Below are 21,066 nucleotides of genomic sequence, written 5' to 3'. Positions count from 1 at the left end.
AAAATGATTAAAATTATTGCTTATTCCATACTCAAAATTATCTTCATCTTCTACCTACAGCCAAATTCAACCTGCAGTAAAAAAAAAAAAAAAAAAAAAAAAAAAAAAAACCCTGCTCTTTCTTCTTCATCTCAGCAGCAGCTAGCAAACCTGAAAAAAAAAAAAAAAAAAACCCCGCTCTTTCTTCTCCAACGGCTCTTAATTTGAATTTGGACAACGGCTCTTAATTTGAATTTGGACCCCACAATCACACCCTAAAATCACCGTCGGTTTTTGGTGGCTGGAAATCGACGGCGAGATCGACGCCGTCACGGTGTCGACCGACGGTCGATCTCACCGTCGATTTTGAAGGACGGTGAAAAAATTAAACGGGCACCGTGTGCTCTAAGTGAATTCAAATTGTCTTCTTATTTCAAACCCACATGTTTTACGGTGTGAATTTAAATCACGTTTCACAACCTACATCTCGTTAAGTTACACTCTTTTTATGTTGCGACATTTTTCACGTACACTTAAACATAATAACCATATATTTATTTGCTAATTATAAATATTTTCGTGAAAGACTATTGTTTTTCATATATGAGTGTTAAATAAGTACTCCGTATTAACGTCGCCAATAGTTGTGGCAGGTGATCAACTATTGGAAGAAGGAAAAATATTTCGAAATACAGTGTGTCAAAGTCAATAGAAAATTCTAAACCTGTTTCTTTTCCTTCGGATTCGTGATGTTTAAACTTTCACTTGATGTGATAAATTAAATTTTGTAGCTTCAAGTGCGGTTTTTTCACGTTCCGCGCAAGTGATTGTGTCCTTTTGTTCAAACATTTTTTGTACAACGTCGGTCTTGTGTGTGTTAACTTCTTCAACTAACTCCTCAAATCGTGAAAAATTTGTTCCACGGGAGCTAGTTGTCGCATCGGAAGATGCGGATTTCCTGGCCAGTTTCCCTGCTCGATTCCTTCCCATGGGACTTGGAATCGCATCATCACCTAAAAGCGCATTAGCTTTATCGTCCGTGATATCAATCGTATGGACTATGTCATCGTCATCCTCATCGCGCAAACCTCTACCAATAACAGCTCCATCGACCGGAGTAGACGTAAGCTACTTCGGTATGTTTTCAAAAATTGTGAAGCTTCTTTAAACGCCTATGTTTTTCCCCGTTCGTACCGTACGATTTCACCGCATCCTTGTAAAAGTCTTGATCGTTTGGTCAAATGTATCTTGGATTGCGTTTTTTTCTTCATAGTATCCTTGAAACGCCTTACATCCCTTGTCCACATAACCGTGATCATTTAGACTATATCGAATTGTGATGGCAAGAGTGACGTGTTGGGTGTAAGGTGAGGTGTGTTACGGAGTATATATTATTATAGGGTAAGTAGTTAGGATCAGTCCCTCCCGAGAAACAAATTTTTTACTCATATGATATGTGAGTTAATATGATTAGATTTTTTATTACTTATAATTATATTATGAAATTTCATAAACATAGCTCAAAGAGTTATATTTAAGCTTTTAAAACATACATTAAATAATCTTAACACGTTAATAATTACCTCACTAACTTGCTTATAACCATTTTCTTAACATGTTTGTACTACTCCTTCCATCCTTAATTTATTATGTAGTATTATAACTAGTTGTGGAGCCATCGCTTCGTGTCGGGGGCTCCGTTTTGAATGCGAGTTAAAAAAAAAAAGTCTTGATCTATTTTGTAAAAAAGAATTATTTTTTTCGACATAACATTGAAGGGTTGTTCCTTTTGTGAAAGTTGCTTCTTTTAGCGTTCGGGTTTTATTTTTTTTTAAAAAAAGTTAGTAAAGTGGGGGTTCGATTTGTATTTTAATAAAAGTTAGTGTGTTAAGTTTGTGAAATTTGAAAAAACATTACGTATAAAGCGGGGGTTCGATTTGTATTTTAATAAAATTTAGGGGGTTAAGTTTGTGAAAATTGAATATTAGTAAAAAAAAGTTAGTAAAGTGGGGGTTCGATTTGTATTTTAATAAAAGTTAGGGGGCTAAGCTTGTGAAATTTGGGGAAAAATATACGTATAAAGTGGGGGGTTCGATTTGTATTTTAATAAAAGTTAAGAAGTTAAGTTTGCGAAAAGTGAAAAAATGAATAGTACTATTCATTTCCACTTTACTTTTTAGATATAGGTATATAATTTGAGATGTCTCAAATTAAATGTCTTTCTATAAATAAATAAATACACTTACTTTATGCATTTAAGGCAAAAAGTAAGGTATAAAGTAAAAGAAAAAAAAATTCAATTTAATGATAACATTTCTTAAATTATGCGTTTTTTGTTCGGTGACAAGTAATATTTGACAGAGGGATGTATTATTTATGATCACAATATTTGTTTAAGTACGAAGTACAACTTTTAGGACTATGTTTAGATAAATATATACAATATTATATTATATATATGGCCTACCCAAAGGGGGAGTAAGCCGATCGATAGCTCGGGGCATAAGGTTTTTAGCTGGCCAATTTTTTTTTTACATATAAACACAATCGGAGATTTGAGGAACATGAGACTTACGAAAACACAATTGAAGCAGCGAATGTGAAACGCAATAGGCTCAAAAACAACAATCAAATATCTCAAAAGCAATTGGGCCTATCCACCGATGGGCCGAACGAATAGTGAACTAAATGAGTTACGTGATACTGTTCGGAACTTGCAGGTGACCGAAGGTAAAAAAGACTGTTGGAGCTGGAATCTTAATTCGAAGGGCATTTATACGGTCAAGGACTGTTCGGTTATTGTTGACAAAATCATTCTACCACGTGCGGTTAATTCTATTGAGTCGTTGCGAAATGGTTTGGTTCCAAAAAAAGTGGAGGTGTTTATTTGGCGGGCGAGATTAGGACGTATACCGGTAAGATTCGAGTTAGATAAACGGGGCATCGACTTGAATAGTGTGAGATGCCCGATTTGTGATGGTGACATTGAGACGGTGGAGCATATACTTTTTTCTTGTCAAGTGGCAAAAGACATTTGGGCTAAAGTTCTTAAATGGTGGGGGTATAATTCGGCTATATTCGGGTTTGAGGATATTTTTAATGGTACTTTCGGTTGTGTAGCACAGGATCATAAAAAGAATCAATGGCAAGCGGTATATTGGGTGGTTTGTTACATTCTATGGAAGAATAGAAATGCAAAGATGTTCAAGAATAAGCTCGAGACGGTCCCATCTTTATTTAGCGAGGTTCAAGTTCTTTCATATGATTGGATTTCACGACGTTGCAAGGGTCATATTATGGATTGGCTACAATGGTTCTCACACCCTTAGTTTTAACCCCTTTTGTTAGTTGCAATCTTTGCAATTAGCTTAAGGCGATGTAATTTGTTTTTCTTATTTCTTTCGTGATGTATCGTGCTGTTAAGGTTGACCAGTCAACCATGTACTATTCGTGTTTGTTTAATATAAGTCCTTCTTGCTTTTCAAAAAAAAAAAAATATATCTCAAAAGCAGAGAAACTAGGGGAACACAAGTACACAACTGAGTCGTTAGGGGCTAAGGGACTTCTTTTTTTCTTTTTCGTTCTAGATACTTAAGTTTTCGGGATCGGCCCTTATAATATACCACGTATGTAAATATGTGCATTTACCATAATTATTGATGTAGAATTATTACGGTGAAATTTTTTGTTCTGTGTATCGTCTATTTTGTTTTGTTAATTGTTATTTTGTTTTGTTAATTTTTTGTTTTTGCATGTTTACTTTTGATAACAGTTTTATTTGAATTGGTTATATCAGTTTAAAGGTTCATTCATGTATTGATTGAGATTTTTATTTGTCATAGTAATCGTTATTTTAGTAAAAAAAAAAATAATAATAGAAAAATAAATTTTCTGTTCCGTTATGGTGAAAATTTTCACCTCTAAGTATGGTTAGATTATTTGTCACAAATTAAGTTTAATGCCAACAACACCACGTTCATCCCACGTTGCACATTCATGGCTTAATTATGACTGCGGCCTTGTAACAGCTGCACGTAAAGCGCCGTAAGGAGTATATTTAATTAGTTCATTGATAAATTATGTAGTTAATAGAATAGATAAAACGGTATATAACGTATTTGCTTAGATTAATCTTCCAATTGCACAAAAATGCATGTAAATAACTTAACCGTAGTAGTCTAATAATACCAAAACATCACCTGCCATCTTTATATTTTGAGTCGTTTTTGTATTGATTATTATCAGTTAACTATTTAATACGCAGTAATCGATATTCTATGTTATAAGTTCAATTACGACGAGTTAACTAACTATCAATGAATAACATATTTAAAACTTTTTCCTTGACGCTTATGTTTAATTAGAATGTCAACTACTGACCTTTAAAACGTTTTCCCCGATAATTAAAATGTCAACTGTTGACTTTCATAGCATGTGGTGTTGCTTACTATATAGTTCCCGACTCCCGTTGTGCTAATTATTTACAAGCAAAACATTAAAGAATATATAAATAAATTTCCAACATGTTATTACTAATAAATCGATGTATATTCTGCAACCACTTACAACATACACTTTAAGATTTTTGGTTTTTAATCCGTTCAATTATTTTATAAGAATCTACTTGAATTTTCATATTTGTTCAAGGTACTAAATATACGGAGTATAATCTTAAATTGTGAGTTATTGTAATTTGTACGTATAGACAATGAGACTGAAAAGCTACCGGCCATGTTGAACGGAGTGAAAATCAACCTAGATATTTGGATTGCATCATTGAGAAGGTTAAAAAGAGGTTATGTAGGTTCTATTTTGTAATTTGTAATTTATAATTTCTAATTTCTAATTTCTAAATGTGTTGAATCTCATCACCATTCTAGGTTGTTTTTATTATTATTTCGGGACCGAAAATCAACCTTCTTAAATAATCTTTATTTGGTGTGGGATTTAACCGTGAGAAATTGCCCGTTAGCCATGATTCTGGGTTGTGCTGCAGGTTCTTTTCCATTCAATTTCTTGAGTCTCCCGGTTGGACATGTAAAATTAAACAGATCTATGAAAATAATCTTTCAACCAATATTCACAATCACAAAGTCGATTACAGCAATATGAAGAATCAGTTTAATCTGATTCAACTCTAAACAATCTCACAAAATACAGAATACCACAATCACAATATGTGATTGTATATTAAGATGAAAAGAAAACTGAACAATCTCAAGATTAGGGTTTGTAGAATGAGAGAAAACAACAATCGGCTGAATGAGAGTATGTGTGTATGTATCAACCCTAGCACTTGAACAGCATATTTAAATGAAGAAAATGAAGCCTTGAGCCCAAAGTAAATAACAACCCAATCTGCTAAGCAAGTCCAATAAGCTGCTACTAGAATCACTTTGTCCAGAATAAGCCCCTTAACTTTATAAATACTTGTATTGCAAATCCTTTCCAGTTATCCTTTTAACCAGCATTTTCTAGAATCCAAAGAATAAGAAAAGAACAATAAGTATTTAAAAATAAGCTTGTATAAAGTTAACATTCCCCTTCAAACTTATTTTTAAATAAATCAATAAGACCCAATCTTTCAACCAAAAAATGATGTTGTCTTATGCTAAGACCTTTAATTAAAATGTCAGCCAATTGATTTTGAGAATCAACCCTTTCAGGTTTTATAACACCGGTGCAAACTTTATCTTTTATAAAATGTACATCTATATCAAAATATTTGGTTCTTTCATGGAAAACAGGGTTTGAAGCAATCTGCATAGCAGAATTATTATCACAGTAAAGATCAACAGGTAAATTGATCTTAATATTAAGATCATGAAGTAAATTTTATAGCCAAATAATTTCACAAGCAGTTGTTGCCGTGACCCTATATTCTACTTCATCAGAGGACCTGGAGATAGCAACTTGTTTTTTTACTTTTCCAAGAAACTAAGAATCCACAAAAATAGACTAGATAACCAGTGACTGATTTTCTATCCAATTTACATTTTCCCCGGTCTGAATCAGAATATGCATATAAAGAAAAATCATCGCCTTTCATCAAATGTAAACCCTTCCCAGGAGAGCTCTTAAGATATCTTAAGACTCTAAAAGCAAGGTTCAAATGAGATTGCAATGGAGCATGCATATATTGACTAAGAACATAAATAGCAAAAGCAATATCAGGTCTGGTTAAAGTCAAATAGATCAATCTTCCAACCAACTTTTGATATTTAGTTAAGTTGAAAATTAAATGATCCTTTTCACTTGGTTCACAAGCAACACACAAATTTGGTTCAATTGGAGAACCAATTGGCTTAACACCTAAATAACCATAATCATTTAAAAGTTCTAAACAGTACTTTCTTTGAGACAAACAAACACCTTGATTTGTGTTTAAAATTTCAATGCCAAGAAAATATTTCAATTTTCCTAGATCTTTTATCATGAACTTAGATTTTAGAAAAGTTTTAAACTTTTCTATTTCAGACACATTATTTCCTGTAATAACAATATCATCCACATAAACAAGTAAAGCAATAAACACATCACCACAGTTTTTTACATATAAAGAATAATCATTTTTACTTTGAGTAAAACCATTTTCAAACAAAGCAGAATTTAACTTTTCATTCTATTATCTTGGGGTGCTTGTTTTATACCATAAAGAGATTTAGTTAACTTGCACACTTTAATTCTTTTATCAGAATCAGAATAGTAACCTTGAGGAAGTGTCATATACACTTCTTCATTTAAGTCACCATAAAGAAAAACATTATTAATATCAAGTTGAAAAAGAGGCCAATTATTCTGCACAACAATTGTAATTAAACATCTAACAGTAACATGTTTGACAACAGGAGAGAAAGTTTCATCATAATCTATTCCTTCCTTTTGACTATACCCTTTAGCAACAAGTCTAGCTTTATATCTTTCAATTTCACCATTAAATTTATACTTGATCCTATATATCCATTTACAACCAACATGTGTTCTATTAGGTGGAAGATCAGTAATAATCCTGGTGTTATTCCTATTAAGAGCTTTAATTTCAGTATTCATAGCTTCAATCTAGTTTGGATCTTTAACAGCTTGATCATAATTTTTAGGTTCATAACTTTTGTTCAGATTAGAAATAAAGCACAATTTGTCAGAATTCAGATTAGAATAATTCACAACTCTATTTATACTATACTTAACTTTATCATCAACAATAACATCATCAAACTTTTTAGAAAAAACAGTGCTTCTGGTAGATCTCCTTAGATTATCAGATGAACTTGTATTTTGTAAGTTTAAAGAGCTGCCCTCAGAATGAGAATTTTGTTCACTTTCATGAGTTGCTGTAGGACTATGCTCATTAGCATTATCACTAATACCATCTACATGAGTTGCTGTAGGATCATAATCATGATCACTACTGCCATCACCATCACTATTAGACCTCTCTTCATCATAGGGACTTGAAGTGTCATTGGTGCTTAAAAACATTTGATCAAAGAAATTCATTTTATATAAATCATTATCATTTTGTTTTTCATCAACATTCTTCAATTTTAAAGGAAAAACAGTTTCATAAAATTTCACATCTCTAGAAAAAAAGACACTTTTATTATCCAAATTGTAAAGTTTATAACCTTTTTTGAAAAACTAGAAAAACCAATTAAAATACATTTAATATACCTGCTACTAAATTTATCAGAAGGATTAAGAACGGTTGAAAAACACAAGCAACCAAAGCACTTAATATATGAGAGGTTAGGTTCAGTTTTGAAAATAAGTTCATTAGGAGATTTTCCATTCAGCGCAGCAGTAGGAGTCCTATTAATCAAATAACAAGCAGTTAGAACACATTCAGACCACATATTTAAAGGTAATCTGTAACGTCCTCCCAATAGGGTCTGGAAGGAACGTCACTAATATCAAAACATACCAACATATTATAATAAACGAGAACAATACTAAATGATGAATTTAACTTTAATGAGTACGCAGCGGAAAATGAAATATCGTTACAATGACAGGAATAACAATATCGTAAATGTTCACATGCAGAAGTAATAAATGCGATATCTCTTGATCCTATGTCCAAGTAGCATCACATAAGCAGTAAGTATAAGAGCTTGAATCAAACAGTACCTGAGACAAAATATGCTAAAGTGTCAACCAAAAAGGTTGAGTGAAGTTCATAGGTTTAACAAAAAGTTTGTCGTTGTTTTAGACCACAAGATTTAGTTTGTAAAGTTGATCTCCCGCAGGATCAAAAAGTTATGCCAATGCGTGATATTTAGACTAAACGTTCAAGTTTGCCCCATGACAAGTTGTGTCTGTCCTTGTCGGTTTAATTTCATTATTAAGTAATACAATGACTTGGTCAAATGTACCGGGGACGTTACTCCCGATAGGCCTACCCCCAATAATTAAGCATGCTGCAGCAATTAAAAATATCACTGTAGGGACTTAGTCGGACATAGCCGGGTATAGCATAGTTTAACAGTTTGGCACTTGTGTCTAAAGTGTAATAAGTAAAAACAGCATGTGTCTCACCCTAAGTAAAAGTAAGTAAGTTTGCTAGCAATTAAAGAGGGGTTATGAATTCACCTTAGTAAGTAGAGAGAGTGTTATTCCTCGGAATAAAGAGTTGAACGAGTGAGCAGGAAAGTCAACCTATTGACATTTAAGAGTAGTTAAGTGTTTTGCCCATGTTTAAGTTTAAGTATGTGTTTAAGTATAGTTTGTTTTACTAAGTTTCTATTCCTAGTAAGTTACTATTTTTATAAAGTTTCCATTTTTAGAAAGTTTCTTATTTTACTAAGTTTCTATGACTAGAGAGTTTCTACTTTTATCAGTGTTTTCCATTTTAGGATACTTGTCGTATTAGATAAGCTTCCAATCACCCCTTTCCCTTCGAATGGCTAATTTAGATCTAGGGGCTTGAGCCATAGGACCCTTTAAATCGGAAATTCAAACCCTCTGCCTAGAATCTCATAGAAACCATTCGTCAAGAAAGTTCGAAGATCTATACATCTCTAATACATATCCCAAAATGTTTTTATGTTACAATATAAGTAGTAGGTTATAGGTGCTAGTAATAGTAATAGTGTATACATGTTATTTATTTTATTTTTAATTGCATATAATTTATAACATTATTTACATATTTCGGTAAAAATAATAACCGAAGTAAAAAGTAAAAAGTAAAAAGTAAAAAGTGAAAAGTAAAAAAAATAAAAAGTAAGAAAAGAATACTTACTAGTAGTAATTCTTCAAAGAGAGAATGAGAGAAATTTTGGTGTGAGTTTGAATGAGAAATGAGGGGTATTTATACTTGAAAAAATTAGGTAAAAAGAATAAAATAATTAAAAGAAAAAGAAATATTTAATTCTTAATGGGATTTTAAAATTAAAAAGTATTAAATGTTAGGTCATGGGATAATGCACAAAATAAAATAATAAAAGTAGTTTTTCCATTAAAATTTTTAATTAAAAAGTAATTTATTTATTTATTTATTTATTTTAAGGATTTTTTATGTAAATAAACAAATTTATTTAATGTTTTTCCAAGAATATTTGTCAATAATATTTTTTTTTTGTTTTATTTAATTAATAAATATAAATTTTGCATAAAAATAATAAATAATTCGGTATTTTGTATTTTTAATAATAATTATGATTTTAATTATTAAACTATAGTTTTAGTAAGTTTGTAAATATTATTACATTTATATATAATTAGATTTATTATATAGTTAAATATATAATACATTAACTAAATAATAAAAGTGATACAAAGTTTATATACTTAGTTAAATTATGTCAAATTATATAAATTAATAATATATTATTTATTTAAGCGTACATTGTTGACTAAAAATTACTATTCGGTCAATATTTAATTGTATATAACAACCCTTAATACATATAGTCAGACATATAACCCTAGGGTTAATTCAGTAATTTAGAAGTCGAAAAGTGAGGGTTGTTACAATACCTCCCCGTTAATAAAAACTTCGTCCCGAAGTTTTAGGTAGACTTCTCGAATGCATCAGCGGTTGAGAAGAGATGGGGATATTTCTGTTTCATTTGGTCTTCACGTTCCCAGGTATGTTCGGGGCCTTGCGTGTTTTCCAAAGGATAGAATATTGTTTTGTTTCAAGCGTTTAAGTCATACAAACCATAATCTCTATAGGTTCTTCTACGAAGTGCATTTTATCATTAATGCAGAGATCATTCAAAATGATGATGTTATGCAAGTCATTTCAGTAAATTGGATACATGAAATGTGTTATGAATAATATTGAGCTCATTTAAAACCTTGAGCGTTTATGCTGCAATATTAGGCAGACAAAACAGAGAGGAGTTCATGAAAATCATAGTCATGAAATTTGATAGAGATCGTCATTCTTTATAACAAGAATGATGAATTAGAGTTTTATCGACATTAAATAATATGGATAAAGTAATTCGATTATAGAAAGAGTATAAACGAAGCTATCGTAAAAGAGTAAATGAGAAAATTAAATGTTTGCCTTAACTTTTGACGTAGTTACGATTGATTTCCGGATTTCAAGGAATTAAAGAAATCTTCGAAATCTTTATAAGATTTGATTTTCCGGTAATTACAGAAATTAGAATTTTCTTTAATTAAAGGCGGTGAATTGCCTCGATTGCTGTGTCTGGAATTTTTGCTATAAATTAGCTTCTTCCGTTTCATTATCTTCACCACTTATATACTTTCTTTCTCAATTCATACTTCCAAAAGTTTTGTTAATATGCTCAATCCAGTTCTTGTCTTTGACATTATATTGGTTATCGCCACAATCATCCTTCTTTTCCAATTCCCACCAGAGGAGTCTGTTTACTTCTACTATGGTCTAGAATTTATTGTGTTTTTAGTTCTCCCGTGTCTTTATATTGCTATACGCATTGATATACACGGTTTGTAATTTCAGTGTTGTTATCGGGATTTATATTTTCCCTTATATGTCGAAGCTTCATGCTTTTGTAAAGCAAGTAACGGTCTAGAATTCGTAGGTATGAAGTTTTGAATGATCATGATATTCAAAGCAGAAGGAAAGGTAATAGCACGATTTGATTTGTCATATTACCAGAATATCCGGAAAAGACCGAATTATCAAGAAAAATAATTTCTTGATATGTTTAGAGTTTAAATAGATAAGAGTCGTGTAACATGGCAAATGATGATTATAAAGTCTATGAATCATCATCTTCCATTAAAAATTTAGCATGACTTACTGTAATATAATCACGTTGGCCTGACGTCATTATATTATACTAACTCATGCTTCAATTCCCAACACTACTTCAAATCATTCATAATTTAAACTTGAACTTTACAGAATATAGAAACTAAAATAGTTTCCTTTATGATGTGATAAAGATATCGCAAAAAGATAATTAATTGCTGACAAGAATCGTTATAAAGATATCTTCAGAAATATAGAGGATATTTATAACGAAAGATACAGTGATATCTCAGAATTTCTAAGTTCCAATGACGAGGAAAATTCTTTTGTTTCCTCTGCATTTAATGCTACCATATCTGAATCATTGGTTATCAATCCGAGATGGTTTCAAGAAATTTTATTTTTTTAGATGATTAAACGCTGATTGTAATCGTCAACGGATCTAATGGTTAACGAATAGGCGTTGTTGATGATAATTTCGGTGGTTTGATGTGATAATTCATCATAGAATACGAATGAATATAATTCATGAATGTAGTGATCTTTAGGAAGATAACACCTGCTAAAGCTTTACTTGAATTCTGGTATGTTAATTTCAGAATGTGTAATTAAATTTGTATAAAAATGATTGTGTATCACAGTGAAGGCAGTGAGTATAATTAATGATTTATGAATCGAAATTGAAGAATGTACAGTGTATTTATGTGAGATGTAAATATTTCTCGGGTATTACCTACCCGTTAAAATATTTTCACAAATAACAGTTTTTACAATCTTTATGAAGATATACGTTCATATATGTATTCTTCAGATATAATCATGGATTTAATGAGTTAATATATATTAAACTCATTTGATTTGCGGTTTGGAACGAGAGTAAATAATCTCCAAAATCTTAGAGATTTCATAATTGTTGCGAAATATATCGCTAATGAAGTTATGAATCAATACATTCATCGTTATACTTGATTTATTATGAAATGGAGTTTATTGTGCTGAAGCAGTGATTAACAATTGTTAAGTCATTAGCGAAGGGTGTACATCATAGCATATTAGTGATATGAATTAACCAAGTAGTACATACTAGTTGAGATTTTCACGTAATTGCTTAGTACGACAAGATTTATTATTGTTCCAAATCATATATATATAAGGTATACATATATAATTCTTCACGAAGAATGAGTCAATACATCTTAACTCTTTATTGCTAATATTCCTTGGTATCTATGGGGCGTAACATGTTGATGTTTGAGGTACTGAGTGTGTTGTTGAGGCGGGGGATGCGAATGTTGTTGTTGATAAAGCTGATGCTGTTAGTGGTGATGTTGATGGTACTGGTGGTGATGCTGGTTATGCTGCTGGTGCTGCTGCTGGTGTTCGTAGGTTTCGCACCAGATTTTCCAGAGCCACTACTCGAGCGCGAAGCTCGTTGACTTCTTCTATTATTCCGGGATGATTGGTGGTTGGAACAAGGGGGTGAATAAGATCTAGAATCTTCGATATTATATATTCGTGACGGGATACCCTGGAAAGAAGAGAGAAAATGGTGTTTCGGACTGGTTCGCCAGTAAGCGCTTCAGGTTCTTCGCCAAGAGGTGAATTCGGTTGGTGGAAGGGATCACCTTCTTCTTGTCTCCATTGATTGAGTCGGCTACGAACCCATCCCCAATTCATCCAGAATAGATGATGGCTGATTGGTTCGTTTGTTCCGGTTACGCTGCCGTGGGAGCTTGAAGAGTTTGAGAAATTCATATTATATGTTTGGAATAGGGTTTGATATGAAATGGGTATTAAATACCGAATGATATATTCGTCTCCTTGAATACGTATTTATAGCAAAAATATTTCCGTAATTTACGGAGGAAATTTAGGATAAGTGGTAGACAAAGTTTATAGACATGATAATATATGATAAGATATGATGTGTTATCCATTTATGTAATAATGGTGGTATGACGTGTTGAGATTTGTAACTAGATATTGATTAAAGAATTTCAATTCGTATACTGTGATAACCCAATAATATTTTCCGGTTCGCAAACCGATGCATAAAGGCATAAGATACGTGAGTGTTTGAAGTAGTAGCAGGAGCTTGTGGATGAACCGTTATCTTCAATAACAAATAGAAGTTTGATAAACTTGATAGGTCATAAGTTTGAAAAAAAAAATTAAGTGGAATAAAGATGAATATGATATAAACGAAACACTTTATTTTATTAAGAACAAGGCTTTAAACAAGCCTTCTTATTACACGATTCGGGGATAGAAATAGTTTAAGGCCTAGCCTTTGCATAGATAGAAAATGACTAGGAAATATTAAGATTGAAGTAGTCTTCATATTTCTTCTTCTCGTCCTCAACCTCCTTCATAAACTTCTCAAACTTGTCGTTCTTCTCCTTTTGTTCCTCATAAAGATACTCGATGTTATCATAAAGATTGGAAACATCATTGTTGATTACATGGTACTTGCGGTCCTCCATCTTCAATCTAAAGTCAACATCTTCTCTAGGTAGGAGAGATATTGCTTCCCCCATCGGGCATTTCTTGTAAGGGTGCAAACCAAAGTCCCACATCGGTCATGGGATAAAACAAATGTATGTATATAATCTCTTTCTTTAACTCAGCATTTTCCTTCATGAGCTTCTTGATCGCTAGGTCTTTTTCCTTCATTTGAGCATCGATCCTTGCAATATGGCGAATTAGGCCTTCGGTAGTTCTTCGCAGATTCATGATCTCGTACTTGACATCAACTTCATCATAGGAAGGAGATCAGGATCTTTTCTTTGATTGGCCAGTTTCTTCAAGATGTTTCCTCTTGTCTTTATTTCTTGGGGTTGGATAGTATTGAGGAGACCCATGTGAATCAAGATTAGTATTTGGGCTATAATTTGGTGATGGAGGACCACCAAAGCCATAAGGTGGGCTTTGGACTGGTCTTTCAGCAGAAGATCTTTCAGTATCTTTTTCGGTTGGCTCGAAAAGATTCATTTTGTTCACTTGATGAGAATTAGACATCCTAATATTAGGAAAGAGATTTTGATTAGAATCTTTAAGTCAAGTATATTAAAGCATAATCTTTAAGATTATGGAGCAATCCTAAGTGCTTTAATTCTAAGGCAGGAAAGGTTATAGTTTCCTAGATTGCTAAGGCACCCTAGCTAACAAGTAAGGCACACATAAAAATGCAATCCTGGTTCTCTATAACAGCCTGGTTATGCTCTGATACCAATCTGTAATGTCCTCCCAATAGGGTCTGGAAGGAACGTCAATAATATCAAAACATACCAACATATTATAATAAACGAGAACAATACTAAATGATGAATTTAACTTTAATGAGTACGCAGCTATTAAATGAAATATCGTTACAATGACAGGAATAACAATATCGTAAATGTTTACATGCAGAAGTAATAAATGCAATATATCTTGATCCTATGTCCAAGTAGCATCACATAAGCAGTAAGTATAAGAGCTTGAATCAAACAGTACCTGAGACAAAACATGCTAAAGTGTCAACCAAAAAGGTTGAGTGAAGTTCATAGGTTTAACAAAAAGTTTGTCATTGTTTTAGACCATAAGATTTAGTTTGTAAAGTTGATCTCCCGCAGGATCAAAAAGTTATGCCAATGCGTGATATTTAGACTAAACGTTCATGTTTGCCCCATGACAAGTTGTGTCTGTCCTTGTCGGTTTAATTTCATTATTAAGTAATACAATGACTTGGTCAAATGTATCGGGGACGTTACTCCCGATAGGCCTACCCCCAATAATTAAGCATGCCGCAGCAATTAAAAATATCACTGTAGGGACTTAGTCGGACATAGCCGGGTATAGCATAGTTTAACAGTTTGGTACTTGTGTCTAAATTGTAATAAGTAAAAACAGCATGTGTCTCACCCCAAGTAAAAGTAAGTAAGTTTGCTAGCAATTAAAGAGGGGCTATGAATTCACCTTAGCAAGTAGAGAGTGTTATTCCTCGGAATAAAGAGTTGAACGAGTGAGCAGGAAAGTCAACCTATTGGCATTTAAGAGTAGTTAAGTGTTTTGCCCATGTTTAAGTTTAAGTATGTGTTTAAGTATAGTTTGTTTTACTAAGTTTCTATTCCTAGTAAGTTACTATTTTTATAAAGTTTCCATTTTTAGAAAGTTTCTTATTTTACTAAGTTTCTATGACTAGAGAGTTTCTACTTTTATCAGTGTTTTCCATTTTAGGATACTTGTCGTATTAGATAAGCTTCCAATCACCCCTTTCCCTTCGAATGGCTAATTTAGATCTAGGGGATTGAGCCATAGGACCCTTTAAATCGGAAATCCAAACCCTCTGCCTAGAATCTCATAGAAACCATTCGTCAAGAAAGTTCGAAGATCTATACATCTCTAATACATATCCCAAAATGTTTTTATGTTACAATATAAGTAGTAGGTTATAGGTGCTAGTAATAGTAATAGTGTATACATGTTATTTATTTTATTTTTAATTGCATATAATTTATAACATTATTTACATATTTCGGTAAAAATAATAACCGAAGTAAAAAGTAAAAAGTAAAAAATAAAAAGTAAAAAGTGAAAAGTAAAAAAAATAAAAAGTAAGAAAAGAATACTTACTAGTAGTAATTCTTCAAAGAGAGAATGAGAGAAATTTTGGTGTGAGTTTGAATGAGAAATGAGGGGTATTTATACTTGAAAAAATTAGGTAAAAAGAATAAAATAATTAAAAGAAAAAGAAATATTTAATTCTTAATGGGATTTTAAAATTTAAAAGTATTAAATGTTAGGTCATGGGATAATGCACAAAATAAAATAATAAAAGTAGTTTTTCCATTAAAATTTTTAATTAAAAAGTAATTTATTTATTTATTTTTTATTTATTTTAAGGATTTTTTTATGTAAATAAACAAATTTATTTAATGTTTTTCCAAGAATATTTGTCAATAATATATATATTTTTTGTTTTATTTAATTAATAAATACAAATTTTGCATAAAAATAATAAATAATTCGGTATTTTGTATTTTTAATAATAATTATGATTTTAATTATTAAACTATAGTTTTAGTAAGTTTGTAAATATTATTACATTTATATATAATTGGATTTATTATATAGTTAAATATATAATACATTAACTAAATAATAAAAGTGATACAAAGTTTATATACTTAGTTAAATTATGTCAAATTATATAAATTAATAATATATTATTTATTTAAGCGTACATTGTTGACTAAAAATTACTATTCGGTCAATATTTAATTGTATATAACAACCTTTAATACATATAGTCAGACATATAACCCTAGGGTTAATTCAGTAATTTAGAAGTCGAAAAGTGAGGGTTGTTACATAATCCCCCCTAAAACATTAAGGCTCTTGCAACATTTAGCAAGTGCCTATGTTTCCTTTCAACATCCCCATTTTGTTGAGGTGTGTATGCACAAGTAGTTTGATGAACAATGCCTTTAGTTTTCAGAAAAATCAGCCATTTTATTGTTAAGAAATTCAGTTCCATTGTTAGACCTAATAATTTTAATCCTTTTAGTAAACTGATTTTCAAGAAGTTGAACAAAACTAAACAAATTATCATACACATCTTCTTTACTTTTAAGCATATAGATCCAGACAGCCCTAGAGTAATCATCAACAATGGTTAAGAAATATTTAAAGCCTTCTCTACTCTGAATTTTAAAAGGACCCCACAAATCAAGATGAATTAATTCACCAAGACTTGTAGTTTTTTGTTCACTTAAAGGAAAAGGTAATCTAGTTTGCTTAGCCTATGACAAATTTAACAAGGTTCAGTATTTAAATCACCTTTTAAAGAAAGTTTAGTTTTAAGAACATTGAGAACTTGGTCTGAAGGATGATCAAGTCTAGCATGCCAAAGTTTACAAGAAGCATGATCATCAGTATTATCAAAAAAATATAATCCTCCATCTTGTCTACCAGTCCCTTTTATTTTCAAGTCCTTCAAATCCTGAATATAGCACTTTTTATCATCAATCCTGATACTAATTTTATTATATCTTGACAATTTATAAACAGACATAAGACTAACACAATATTCAGGCACAACAAGAACATCAAACAGTGTTATATGATTATTAATTTTCAGATTTCCAATACTTTTGATTAAAGCTTGAGTTCCATTTGGATGTCCAACAGTTAATTTTAGATCAGAAATATTAACCAGGTTAAATAAACCTTTTTCAGAAAAAGTCATGTGTTGATTCGCACCAGAATTAATTACCCATCCTTTAAACACATGTTTTGACTCAAGATTGGAAGCACTAAAGAATTTATTAAAATTTAAATTAAATTTCACACTACAATTGAAAAAAGTACCTGCCATATTAGACTGAGTATTAACAGTATCAGGAGAATCATTTATAAGACTGAGAAGCTTCATCATCTGTTCATTTGAAAAAGAAAGAGAAGGAGAACTAGTACTTGCTTCTTTAGAAGCAGTACTATTATTAGACACACTTTTAAAATTGTTTTGATACCCCTGATTTGGTTTATAACGAGAAAAAATTCGGCCCGCGCATTGCTGCGGGTGTGTTTGGATATACGTGGTTAGTGCCTAGTATACCTAATGGCATGCGCGCTTCTAACGTTTTATAAAAGTAATGTTGAGCGTGAACAGAGGGGAAAAATTGCGTAGAGAAAAGTTTGAGTTGTTTATTATGTGTATATATATGCATGAAAGATAGCCCAAAATGGTTAGCGTTTTTTAAAAACGTCCATTTTGCGTATAGTTAGGTTGCGTTATGTTCATAAAATTATTTCGAGTTTAATGGTGATAGAGGTGAGAAATAACTCGTGGCGAATACAAAGATAAGCTCCGTCTAAGATGTCAGCGCATTTAACTTTTTTTTATAAGCGTCCGTTTTGAGCGTAGTTAGTTGCGTTTTGTTCGTAAAATTATTTCGAGTTTAATGGTGATGCGGTGGAAAGTAACTCGAGACGAATAAAAAGATAAAATCCGTGTAAGTTTATGGTGGGGTTTAGTTAATTTGTTTTTAATTAAATAATAGAGTTATACTTAAAGTACCTGAAGGTCGTGTATTATTACATATTACACCTTAGAAAGAGGGGTTAAAATGAAAATTTGGTGTTGTGTTTGTTGTTGTCGTTTGAAAAATTGGAGGAGGCCAAAACGACCAAATTTTGCTCTCCTTTTAGTATATAAGATTAATAATTATTGTTATTATTGAAGTTTTTCTTAAACCCAGGTGGATATCCTACAATCTCAAAACATCTATCAATAGTATGACCTACTTTATTGCATTTTTTACATTTTAAGTTCTGATTAGGTCCTCTACTATTATTGAATCTAGAATTGAAATTCTTATTTGGATTAACATCTTTATTAAAAGATTGAGCAATAAAAGCAGATGATTGAGTTTTAGTGATCACAATTTCTTTTGAATTAACATTTCTATGTGATTCTTCCCTAGACAAGATAGCATAAGCACTTTTCACATCATGTAAGGGATGTCTTAACAAAATATTACTTTTAACAGACACATAACAATCATTTAAGCCCATTGAAAATTGCATTAATTTTTTAACTTTATTTTGTTCTTTAACAAACACACCAGCAGGACAAGTACAAGCAACACCACAAGTACAAGCAGGACCAGCAATCATGCAATCATATTGTTTCCACAAACTATTCAAATTATGATAATAATTAGACAAACTACTATCATTTTGTTTTATAGAATTCATCTTATGATGCAGATTGTAAATAACAGAACCATCTATCTTATCATAAGTCTCTTTTAGTTCATTCCAAACATGAGTAGCATTAGTAGAAAAAATTTGATCAGAATAAAATTCATCAGATATTGACCCAAGTATCCATGAAAGTACAACATTGTTACACCTATCCCATTGATTTTGAAGAGTAACATCTGTTGCATGTCTTTGTAAAGATCCATTTATAAAACCAAGTTTGTTTTTAGTACCCAAAGTCAATAACATAGACCTGCTCCAAATATTATAATTTTCAGTACCCTTTAGTTTAATTGAAATAAAAGGTGTTCCAATAGTTGTATCACTTGCATGTAAATACAATGGGTCACCAAAGTCAAGTTTATTAATCATAGTAATAGCACCATCCCCCATCTTAACAGAAAAACACAGAGAAACAGATATAACAAACAGATATCAAATTGAAGTAATAAAGAACAAGATTAAGCAACTAGGCAAATAATCACCAATAAAACACATAAATAAAGAAGCACAGAAACAATATCAATAAATCAAAAAAACAAATAGCACATTCACAGCATCAATCGCTGGCCAGAGACCTGTAAAGGAAAGAAACAACTTACAATACTCAAGCAAAAAATTGGTTACTAACCAAGCAGTCTGCAAGATTAGTAAAATAACACACATCAATAATAAAGGTCAAGAATCTTAAACCGTGCTTGATCAGGTATTCATGAGTTTCTATGAACTTGGATCAAGAGTTGGGCACAGTGATTCGATCAATAACAGGTATAAAAGCACGAATAAATTCGAGACACCCCTTTGTAGATAACTACAGTAGAAGAAACAAGAAGATAAACAGCGGAAGACTTGATAAGAAAAGAAGCACAAACTTGAAAACCCTAACCCTAATTGAGAAAATTCGGGTTTCTTCAATAGATCGCGAACAATAACAATAACAATAACCGATACACAGATCCACAAACGAACCCAATAAGATGATGAAAAAGAGTAGATCACCAGAAACCTTCCAGAGACCTTGTTTAACAGAAAGATGAACAAACCTTAGAAACACTGCAACCGAACACGAATCAAGCGAACCTATGCTCTGATACCATGTAAAATTAAAGAATTCTACGAAAATAATCACGATCTCAACCAATATTCACAATCACAAAGTCGATTGCAGCAATATGAAGAATCAGTTTAATCTGATTCAACTCTAAACAATCTCACAAAATACAGAAAACTACAATCACAATATGTGATTATATATTAAGATGAAAAGAAAACTGAACAATCTCAAGATTAGGGTTTGCAGAATGAGAGAAAACAACAATCGGTTGAATGAGAGTATGTGTGTATGTATCAACCCTAGCACTTGAACAGCATAGTTAAATGAAGAAAACGAAGCCTTGAGCCCAAAGTAACTAACAACCCAATCTGCTAAGCAAGTCCAATAAGCTGCTACTAGAATCACTTTGTCCAGAATAAGCCCCTTAACTTTATAAATACTTGTATTGCAAATCCTTTCCAGTTATCCTTTTAACCTGCATTTTCTAGAATCCAAAGAATAAGAAAAGAACAATAAGTATTTAAAAATAAGCTTGTATAAATTTACCAGGACAAAACATCAACTGGATTGATAGTTGGGATTCCATTATTACGAAGGTTAATAAGAGGTTATCTTCATGGAAAGCGAACATGATTTTCATGGAAGGTAGACTTACTTTGATTAAGTTGGTTTTGAGATATCTTAGATCATATTACTTCTCCTCTTTTATTGCTCCTAAAAGTGATTGACAAGCTTGAGTCTTTAAAATCAAATTTATTTTGGGGTGGAAAAGATCATGATCGTCAAATGCATTGAATAAAATGTCAAACAATGTTAAATTTTCATTAGAAAATGGTGGTCTAAATGTAGCAAATCTTAAATCTTTGGACCTTGCTCTTATTATAAGTGGAGGTAGAGATATTTTACCAATAAGGGGTCAAAATGGGCAAACGCCATCTCTGCCATTCATGGGTCTAGTATAAGGAATATCCTGTGTTTTAAACATTTGATACATGTTTTTTTAATGCCGGTTAGGAGTCACTGACGAGGGTCGAGCGCGATTTCGAAACACACCCACCCGATCATTTCCTTGGTACGAATCATTACAATCCTA

At 31.7% G+C, this 21,066-nt stretch overlaps 1 protein-coding gene across 1 annotated transcript; it reads right to left on the bottom strand.

Annotated features, from left to right (window-relative positions):
• Positions 1–7,038: 7,038 nt before the first annotated feature.
• LOC139868880 (uncharacterized) lies at positions 7,039–20,559 on the bottom strand. Its single transcript, XM_071857219.1, has 10 exons — positions 20,520–20,559; positions 20,068–20,120; positions 19,865–20,006; positions 19,469–19,497; positions 18,461–19,312; positions 17,525–17,591; positions 16,994–17,434; positions 16,543–16,639; positions 7,651–7,788; positions 7,039–7,558 (listed from the first exon to the last, which is right to left on the bottom strand). The coding sequence occupies exons 1-10, from the start codon at positions 20,557–20,559 to the stop codon at positions 7,039–7,041; spliced, it is 2,379 nt and encodes a 792-aa protein (XP_071713320.1).
• Between the last annotated feature and the right edge of the window lie 507 nt (positions 20,560–21,066).

The sequence above is a fragment of the Rutidosis leptorrhynchoides genome, chromosome 9 (assembly GCF_046630445.1).
Source record: "Rutidosis leptorrhynchoides isolate AG116_Rl617_1_P2 chromosome 9, CSIRO_AGI_Rlap_v1, whole genome shotgun sequence".
Taxonomy (NCBI): domain Eukaryota; kingdom Viridiplantae; phylum Streptophyta; class Magnoliopsida; order Asterales; family Asteraceae; genus Rutidosis; species Rutidosis leptorrhynchoides.
The sequence above is the reverse complement of the archived record's forward strand: the minus strand, read 5'-3'. Positions and strand labels throughout refer to the sequence as shown.

Coding starts and splice junctions, on each gene's coding strand:
- LOC139868880 (XM_071857219.1), bottom strand. CDS start 20,559: ATGGAATCCCAACTATCAATCCAGTTGATGTTTTGTCCTG. Junction 20,121..20,519: donor CCAGTTGATGTTTTGTCCTG/GTAAATTTATAC, acceptor GAGATTGTTTAG/AGTTGAATCAGATTAAACTG. Junction 16,640..16,993: donor AACTAAACTTTCTTTAAAAG/GTGATTTAAATA, acceptor TGAAAACTAAAG/GCATTGTTCATCAAACTACT.